This window comes from Cupressus sempervirens, chromosome 7 (assembly GCF_028749045.1).
Source record: "Cupressus sempervirens isolate cs-2001-9-10 chromosome 7, ASM2874904v1, whole genome shotgun sequence".
Lineage (NCBI taxonomy): Eukaryota > Viridiplantae > Streptophyta > Pinopsida > Cupressales > Cupressaceae > Cupressus > Cupressus sempervirens.
This window is the reverse complement of record NC_143124.1, coordinates 30,357,326-30,367,789: the sequence shown is the minus strand read 5'-3', so window position 1 is coordinate 30,367,789 and position 10,464 is coordinate 30,357,326. Positions and strand designations below refer to the sequence as shown.

The 10,464-nt window shown below is 35.1% G+C and overlaps 1 protein-coding gene across 1 annotated transcript; it reads left to right on the top strand.

Annotated features, from left to right (window-relative positions):
* The first annotated feature begins 4,360 nt into the window (after positions 1–4,360).
* On the top strand, positions 4,361–5,426 carry LOC149545272 (taximin). Its single transcript, XM_089793855.1, has 2 exons — positions 4,361–4,757; positions 4,959–5,426. Exons 1-2 carry the CDS (start codon positions 4,660–4,662, stop codon positions 5,080–5,082), a joined length of 222 nt encoding a protein of 73 aa, XP_089649981.1. The 5' UTR covers positions 4,361–4,659; the 3' UTR covers positions 5,083–5,426.
* Positions 5,427–10,464: the final 5,038 nt, after the last annotated feature.

The following is a 10,464-nucleotide window of genomic DNA, read 5'->3' as shown; positions in this document are numbered from 1 at the left end:
GACCCCCTAGGGACACATTTGGTTGGTTCCAATGCATCGAGAGGGGTCATAGGTTGACCCTTCTCGATGCATTTCATGACAATGTATGTCCCTAGGGGCCCAACGACCCCTAGGGATGCATGTGGTTGGTTCCAATGCATCAAGAGGGATCATAGGTTAACCTATGATCGTTCTTGATGCATTTCATGACAACGTATGTCCCTAGGGGCCCTAGGACCCCTAGGGACGCATATGATTGGTTTTAATGTGTTGAGAACGCATTTCATGATAATGTATGGACCCCTAGGGGCCCTAGGACCCCTAGGGATGCATGTGGTTGGTTCTAATGCATTGAGAGGGGTCATAGGTTAACCTATGACCCCTCTCGATGCATTTCATGACAACATATGTCCCTATGGGCCCTAAGGCCCCTAGGGACACATGTGGTTGGTTCTAATGCATCAAGAGGGGTCATAGATTAACCTATGGCCTCTCTCGACACATTTCACCCCTCTCAATGCATTTCATGACAATATATGCCCCTAGGGGCCCTAGGACCCCTAGGGATGCACGTAGTTAGTTCTAATGTGTCGAGAGGGGTCATAGGTTAACCTATGACCCCTCTCAATGCATTTCATGACAACGTATGTCCTTAGGGGCCCTAGGACCCCTAGGGACACATGTGGTTGGTTCTAATGCATTGAGAGGGATCATAGGTTAACCTATGATCCCTCTCGATGTTTCACGACGAAATATGCCCCTAGGGGCCCTAGAACCCCTAAGGACACATTTGGTTGGTTCCAATGCGTCGAGAGGGGTCATAGGTTAACCTATGACCCCTCTTAACACATTTCATGACAACCTATGTCCCTAGGGGCCCTAGGACCCCTAGGATGCAAATGGTTGGTTCTAATGCATCGAGAGGTGTCATAGGTTAACCTATTACCCCTCTCGATGCATTTCATGATAACATATGTCCCTAGGGGCCCTAGGACCCCTAGGGACACATATGGTTGGTTCTAACATGTCAAGAGGGGTTATGGGTAAACTTATGACCCTTCTTGACACATTTCATGACAATGTATATCCCTAGGGGCCCTATGACCCGTAGGGATGCATGTGGTTGGTTCCAATGCATCGAGGGGGGTCATAGGTTAACCTATGACCCCTCTTGATGCATTTCATGACAACATATGTCTCTAGGATCCCTAGGACCCCTAGGGATGCATGTAGTTGGTTCTAATGCTTCAACATATGTCCCTAGGGGCCCTAGAACACCTAGGAATGCATGTGGTTGGTTCTAATGCGTTGAGAGGGGTCATAGGTTAACCTAACCTATGACCCCAACCTATGACCCCTCTCAACGTATTTCATGACAACGTATGCATGTGGTTGGTTCTAATGCGTTGAGAGGGTCATAGGTTAACCTATGACCCCTCTCGATGCATTCCATGACAACGTATGTCCCTAAGGGCCATAGGACCCCTAAGGATGCATGTGGTTGGTTCTAATGCGTCAACCTATGACCCCTCTCAATGTATTTCATGACAATGTATGTCCCTAGGGACCCTAGGACCCCTAGGGACACATTTGGTTAGTTCCAATGCATCGAGAGGGGTCATAGGTTAACCTATGTCCCCTCTTGATGCATTTCATGATAACGTATGATTATAAAGTGTTGATTGACATACTAATTGAAAGATAGCTATAAGTTTCAAACGTTATAACATTTTTTAAATCTAAAAGTTGTGTCACATTCTATGCTTCGCCTAGTATAAGGGGAAAAATAATAATTTGGTAAAGTTTTCAATTAGTTAAGAGTTTTTTTCTTAAAAAGTTTTAGTAGAAAATTCATAGTTAATTATTTATTTGGAATAAAAATGCCCAAAAATATGTGTCACATCTAAGCATGAGTCTACTTTTTATATCTATAATTATATTAGAAAAATATTATCATTTGATTTTGATTAAGGTGATCAGACATACACCTACTTTTTATTTTCACCTTGACATTTTCATCATATTGCATTAAAATTCAAACTTTTGACCAATCAAATATTTTTTTCTCCAGATAAGGCCTAGTAGTTTAGAAACTACATTCAATTTCCTACAGATTATTTTCTTACAACTTTTTGATATAAAGTCTAGAACCACTTTAAAATTATGTGTCAAGTTGACATAACCCTGATTTGTTGGTTTTTCACTACCACTTAAGGCCATAGTTTGGTTGACCATGATCCTACACATACCTAGCTACATATACTAGACACTTGGTAGTATCACCCTTTGACCTTGCTAGCGAAAATACTCAACGATCTATCCATACCAACTTGATCTTTACCATTGTTCTTCTATCAGATACCACAGAAAATTGTTATGTTGAAATCAATGGCAAACACAGTCATGAATGCAACATCTCATCAAAATAATTATCTAATCATGTTTCTACAATACTCCCCCATAGGAATATAATCAGCATTCATGCTTCCAACACTTCTAGCTTCATAACTACTTTGGTGAGGTCGCACTTCATTCTTCATAACATGACCGAACTAGCTCAACCATGCAACTTAATACTCTTTGTGGGCTTCTAACCATTTTTACTAGTTGCAGTTAAACTTCAAGCTTTATCTTCTGAGGCCCCAACCATGTGACATGAGCATTTTCCTAGTCATTGTCAAAACTTAACACATCTTCTTATTGAGGCAACCATGCAACTGAGGCCTTAACTAACTGCTTCACTTAGTCACAATATAAGAAGAGCTTAAGTGGTTAACCCTCACGACTCAGTGACCAAAGGAAAATTAGCTACTTCTTGGGTCGCGCCACTTGAAGTTGTGGTTCGATGAAGAGCTTCAACTAACCTGGTCACACACTTAAAATCTTATGAGTTTGTATCCAAACATAAAAGGTTAAAGTAAAGCACAAACCCTTGAGAATTTTGAAAATTTAAAAGTTTAAAAAGGAACATGGACTTAAAAAGAAGGGTTTGTTAGGGTAAAGCATTTTTGTGAAAACTTGGGGAAATCCTAGGTGCTAGGCATGGGTAAAATTTATCAGAATTAGGGTTTCCACCAGAGGATTGAAAACAGGATGAAACAAACCCTAGCTGTTCAACATAATTCAAAACATTTTCACAATAAAATTTGAGAAATTAGGCATAGTGAAAATGAGGGCTAACAAAAACAAGGGCTCATTGTTCTCCATGGAAATGCGCAATTCCATGATCCTAGTAGCTTGGAGCTTTCAAATTAAGAGGAACTTTTGTTGAATCTCTATAGAAAAATCAATGAAACTCCATGTTGATAGAGAAAATGAAGCTTCATATGTCACACCCAAAATTTTGAAATATTTTTGTGGCACCCTTGGCTCTTTTTCTTTCATGTCTTTCCCCATATATTGGGGGCAAAAGCTTGAGAGAGCATATATTTGCACTTCGTCATGTTTTTTTCATTTTGGTCAATACTAACATCACTTGAGCATTCTTCTCATTGAAGCGCCTTCCTCAAATTTTTGCACTAACAAAATCTTAAATTTTGTAGTATGTAAAATTAGTGTCATAAATTGTATCCAAATATATAACTTATTTCTCACCTAGGCCCCATCTTAGCAAACCTAGCCTCTTATGCCAAACCATGCTTGATCCTCTAGTTCTAGTAAAAAGGTTGGCTTCTTCCCTACATTTAGGATGTTTGGTCTTAATTTTGGCCATTATTGGGACAACTAAGTCCACACAATTGGGATCCAAGTTCAAACCATGCATTGGTTAACTTGTAAGAGTGGAAAATTTAATCTCATATTGGATTGTTCTGATATTCAAACCCCAAAATGCTAGCGAGAGGTACAAAGAAAGCTATCCCCTTTCATTTTGACATCCATGCATACAAGGCATCACTCAATTGTAGTTTCAAGTTCTAAAGTCTTTAAAAAGAAAGTGAACATGCATTCAAGACATTGAAAACAATAGAGAGTCTTTAGATCTATAGCATCTATAATGACATGCATAATTAACAATTTCTAAAATTAGCATCTATTTGACACAAGCAATGATTATAAAGAACAAATGTTTTTTCCTATAAATCTAACCTCTACTATATAACAACTCACTTTAAATTCCATTTCAATTTATCTTAATTCAATAGACTTGTGGCAAGGACGTTCTTGGATGCTTGCTAGTCTTGACAAAATCAAAGAGTAAAGAGAAGAATCATAGCTTCTACATCTTTTCCAAACAATTAAATAAATCCATTAAGATGCAGATTTGGTTAAAAAACAGTTGGGAATTTATGGGTTTTTTAAGGAAAAGCAATATGCTTTTTAGTTTTTTGGAGAGTGCGGTATAAAAAACAGCCCTGGAGTTGAACGCCTCCAACCAATGGCGGAGAAACCACCAATGCTACCAGGTTTGACATTTTTGTGAAGCGCCAGATCACATACGCGCTTATGAACGGCAATACCAAATATATCCTTGACCTTGTCTTTGCCCCTGCTCTTCGCTTCTTCTACGCAATCGAGAGGAAGGTGAAGAGAAGCCGGCATGTTTGACCTGCTCTGTGCTATAATAGATCCTAAATCGTTTTAAACAAGCCATGAGTCCCATTTGCATTGAAGGTTAACATTAGCGTTTGGTATTCCAGATATCCCAAAATCAAAAGTCTGGTAAATTTGGTGTTTTTTGAGATGGGGGAGTGCAGACCGTTGGGATTTTTATTGGGTCTTCCGTTTGCCTTATTATCTCTCGTTCTTGCCGCTGTTGGCGCTGTGATTTGGATCATAGGGTAAGTATTCTCTGGAATGAAGAATCAATGAATTTATCTGCATCAGGTTTTATGATTAGCCGATTTGATTGTTCAAATTATCAATGCCAGATGTATTTCGCATTGATTATCAATATTTGTTTTGTTATCTTGATCTGAAAGATTGGAAAAGAATAGATCTGATTGTTTTTGGGTGTTTTTCTTTTTTGGGGATTTTTGCAGGACATTGTTGAGTTGTATATGCCCGTGCTGTATATGCTTTTCTGGACTGGCGAACATGGCGGTGGGCCTGTTAAAGCTTCCTCTCAAAGTCATGAGATGGTTCATTCATCAAGTCCCCTGTTGAGATTGTTTTGAAATCGATTCTTTTTTTCGTATATTGTAGCATTCGTTTTATTGGAGAATAAGAATCTGATCTGATCTGCCCTTCATGGCATTGTCTGTGATTTGTGCATATTTGGTTCCATGGAAATTGTTTCCAATTCTCCTTGAGAGGAGATCAAATTTTTAAAACTTCCGATTACGATGGGTATTTCCTCGGGCCTGCCTGTATTTTGTTTTAAATGTAGAGTGCCTTCATTTATTGTCTTTTATCATAATGAGGACATGGCTACATGGCTTCTGCCCTTTGTAAAATTTTCTTGGAGCTTTGTTCCCAATTTTATTTATTTTTGAGTTATAATTAGGACATGGCTACGTGCATTCTCGCCTATGTAAAATTTTTCTGGAGCTTTGTTCTCAAATTTGACCAAAATTGGAAGATGAAATTGAAAATCGGGTTATAATTTTAACCAACCAAACATCAATTTTTTTTTGCAAACCCTGGTTTTGCCCCTGATAACCCGCTTTTGGCCCTCATCTTCCAGCAACCAAACGGGGCCTAAATGAAGTAGGGGAATGGGAATGGGAATGGGAAGAGTTACTGATCAAGTCTTGTAGCAAGGCTAGATTTTCATGGATTAAGATTTACTTACAATTAATATTATTAAGTGTTAGATTGATATGAGAGTTTGATTGATAATAGATTGTATTAGATTGTGCGGAAGGTAATGTAGATATCAATGATAGAGGAAGGTGGATTAAGATAATAGGGATGAATAATAGTGGATAGAAATTAGATGGGTAACCCATGATAGATAGATGGGGAGTCAAATGTAATAAGAGAACGTATGATGGATTATTGATATTGATATACATTGTTTAGAGAGTGCAATATCTAAGAGAGATATATAGTGATGTGTTTTAATGAGTGAATAAAGGGAATCAAAAGTATGTCTATATTATATAATATGAGATTATAAAAGAATACAATGTGTGTCTTGTGTTTGTATGAATGATAGACAAAGTAAGAAGCAGGATTAAATGACTAACACATGTTCTAAATGTGTAACACATGTTTGTTCATGTGAAAATTGTCTAAGAAACTCTAGAGTGGGCATAAAATTGTTAATAGCTAAAACTAGAGAGGATAATAAGCTAATTAGATATGAAATTACTTTATTTATACTAATATATAGTAGTTAGAGAGGAAAAAATACTATATATTCTATAAAAATAATTGAATGTTTGAATAAAAGGAGTGGAGAGGGTGGAGGATAGAGTAATGTTCCAGAATATCAAAGGCCTATTTGTGGTGTGTTCTACAAGGATAATAAAAAAATTCCTCCTTCCATGCACCTCATGTTTTCCTCCCCCTTAAATGCTGGATATGTTCGTTTAAGAATAAAAAATGTGTATATTAAGAATTTTTTTGAAGTTAAATGATAGCATAAATTTGATTTTTTTTTTTTTTTTTTTAAATTTATTATTTAATTCAAATAATTGTCTTGCCAAGTGTCATTTTAATGCTTTCATTGACATTTCTCTAATTGTAGATTGTTCCAACTATTTCCTATGTAGCTCCTTCACTTGTGAGTTTCCCTTGCTCAACTTTGCTAAATATTTCAAAATTACATGGGGTCTTCAATAAAGAGGTAATACAATATCGCATGGGTTCATAATGTGATGTTTTAAATGGGCCAAAAAAAGAGGGCATATAACCAATCAAAAAGGGAGGGCGGTGAGAGGGGGGGCATATATTTTTCCTAAATAAGGGTAAGTGGGTTTTTTAGGGAGGGGTGACAAAAAAGGAGTTTGAGTTTGGAGCAACAATATTATAAAAATAAGGGGATTCTTTAGCAATTCATGAATGTGTGTGATTTTTTTTAGGTTCACTGAGTGAAGCTCCCGTGCAAAATTAAGTGGTAGCTCTTTTGTTTTATTTAAAATAGTTTCCATGTATACATAGCAACTTATTGTTAGTGTACACAACTTCCATATGTACCTCAATTCATACCTTTTTATGGCAAACTTTTCCTTGATGTTTGACTTTTCTTTGAAACCCATGTGCTTTTTAAGAAAGAATTCCTTTTAGATACCAAGTAATATGCACCTTATTTTTCTTAAAGTATTTTGTTTTCGAAAGGTATCTAAAAGAAAAGAAAGAAAAAATTTACAGCATGAGAATATTTGGTGTGATAGGGTTATTATGGGGATATTCCTCTAATGAATCATTAGATACAAAGTGACCCATTTCTTGGTTTTTGATCTATTTTGGTAAAAATAATTAAACATTGTTTAGAATATTAAAATTGAACAAACAAGATATTGTTGAAAAGTTAGTTCCAAGCGATTTCCAAGGGTAGTTGTCTAATAATCAAATTTTACTTAATTTTTCTGTCACCCTCATCTAAATTCTAGATCAAATGTTAACTCATAACTTTTTTCACTAGTGTCTTTAATATTCATGATTCTTATAGCATCTAAAAGCTGGTTAAGATCTCTTCATATATTTATAGTCACTCTTTCTAGTTTGTCTCCAAGTAATATTCATGATTCTTATAGCATTTGAAAGTTGACTAAGATCTCTTCATATCTTTACATGCACTCTTTCTAGATTATCTCCAATTATATTTTTTAAACATTTTTGTGTTTTCACTCTCTAATTAATTGCTTGGACATTGGCACTTGGAATGCATGTATATTTTCGTAAGAGGGATAAGTCTTATAGATTCTAAGGTTTTTGAGGTTTTATTATTTGATTTTAGGAGATATCACATGGGTTTTTCAACTCACCCTTCTATTATCATCTAAACAGTGGACAATTATGAGTTCCATCTTTATGTCATCCTAACACATTTTAGAAGGTTATATTTATTACTTTATTTTTATATACTCGTCCTGCAACTAGACTCAGAGGTGTGTAATTTATGCTTGGAGGATCATTAAGGGCCATATAATAGAAGTGTTTGATTTTAGTGCTGATGATGTCACTATGTATTCTCTATCACAAGTTGATTTCCACTACATGATGACCCTAATATCTTTCCATTTCAAAAGATCTTATAGTAAATTATGGTATTCCCTTGCACATACAAATTACATACACTATGATAATGGTACTTGTGATATACTTGAATAGATCGAAATTCTTTCAATATCTTAATGAATGTCTTTCAATTTTCACTCCTCACATTGAACATCATCTCAATCTTCATATCATGTCATTTATGATGACCTTGGTATTGGCTCATGCATGGATCTCATTGATTCAAGTCAACAAGTTGATAGTTGCCTTCCAATTTCAACTTTGTTGGATAACTTCTTGTCATATATTGTAGAGTTATTTTTTGAGTTACACATTGCCCACATTGGGACATATTTTAGGATTTTTATTTCCCCTTTGATGATAGATTGTGCATCCTTATCATTCCATATTTAGTGCTATCAAAGGTTTTTCATTAAGTATCTTCACAATGTTTTCATTTTTTTTAGTTGATTTGGCATCTTGATGGAGGAGCCGATATGAAAATAGATCGACTATTATTTTATTCTAGTGTATAAGATATTACATTTGATAGTTATTTTATAATGTTGTGCAAATGGTACAAATCAGTTAAACAATTTAACCGTGCACAAACTACTTACATAACTAAACAATGTAAAATATATAATAGCAATATAATACCTTATAATAACAATCCCCCCTCTATTACATTGTTCTTACAAGTGTATTCATCTCTTGAGGAACCCTCACTTTAAAGTTTACATTTTAAAATTTGTTGAATACAAAATGTATACATATTTTGTGAAAATCTGCACATGAGAAATAAATCCTGAATCAAGAGGAGTTCCATCAAGTTATCTCATATCCCTCATAAAGGTGTAGCCCCTATGTAAGATTCTCCATTTCTCTTTCCATTACTCTTGAATCATAGCCTCAAACAATATTGGACAACCATCCATTTTGAACTCTACACAGAAACCCTTACCTGCCTCCACGAATCAAACTCACAATACATGTATCTTCAAATATGTTAGCAATAGTAGGAATAAACATTAAAGTAACCAAAAATTCTTCTCAAGAAAAACATCATCTTGAAGTGAGAAGCTAACTTGAGATGATTAAAATTCTCCATCCTCTTGTGCCTCCAACCTCCAAAAAATGAAGGCTCAAAGTACTAAATAAAAATCACCAATAGTTTCATTAATAACACGCTCGTCATTTCTTGAATATTTATCATAAATATTAGCAACATTGAATTTATTTGATTGATCTTTCAATTTCTCCTTGTTCAAACAATGCATTCAAGGAAGCAATACAATTTATATTTTCATTCATAGAAATGTTTTCTCACACTTCTCCCTTTGTCAGACTTGGAAAACCAAAAATGCCACCATGCATAACATATCTCTATAATACTATTGCAAACTCTAGTCTAAAAGATCAACGTACTCCGCACCAACTTTTCCTTTTCACCCTAATGACAACAGACATTTGATGAATACTTCTATGCACACGAATCAATTTATTCTAAAACTTGCATGCAACATAATATGCAAGAAATATTGCATCTCATGCTGAAGAAATTAAAACAAAATTGCTGACAATAGTATATAGGATCAACAAACTCTTGTTTCTACTACCTTATCTTCTCTTCATTCTAAATCTATTTCACTTGTCTATAAATACAAATATTATCAGTCATTGCAATCCCCATCTCCACAACATCATCAAGAAATGAAGAATCAAACATTGATCATCTAAAATATTGTGTACATATCTTCATAGCTCTAATACCAGTGGTTATGAAAATAGATCAAATATTATTTTATTGTAGTGTATAAGATATTACATTTGATAGGTATTTTATAATGCTGTACTTGTAAACAATATAAATTAGTTAAACAATTTCGTTATGCACAAACTAATTGTGTAACTATCTAACCTAAATAATGCAAAATATTTAATAATAATATAATACATTATAGTAACAGGAGCATCCTAGGTGTAAGGGAAATCTTGTGTGTCACCCAAAAATATTTCTTTTTTTAGTTTTTTCAGTCTTTGTGTTTTCAATAAGGGCTATTCCTATAAAGAGTTTATATTTGTGGGAGCTTATTCTAATCTTATATGTGGGGCTTCATCTTAGACATATCATCTGATCAATTGAGTTTCATTGTCATATCATATGTATTAGTGTAGTTATTGCATATTCTGGTGAGGAATTTTGGCTATCCAAACTTTAGGTCTAGCAATGAAGGCCAAACTGGCTTTGAAATATCAACTAATAGACACTTGAGCAATCCGCCATTGTAGATCCCTAGCTGAGGGTTCTGGAATGGGGCTATAATAGCTCATCAGGTCAACAATTTTCTAGGTATGATCTCCATAAGTAGACCCATCCGA

Coding starts and splice junctions, on each gene's coding strand:
- LOC149545272 (XM_089793855.1), top strand. CDS start 4,660: ATGGGGGAGTGCAGACCGTTGGGATTTTTATTGGGTCTTCCGTTTGCC. Junction 4,758..4,958: donor GCTGTGATTTGGATCATAGG/GTAAGTATTCTC, acceptor GGATTTTTGCAG/GACATTGTTGAGTTGTATAT.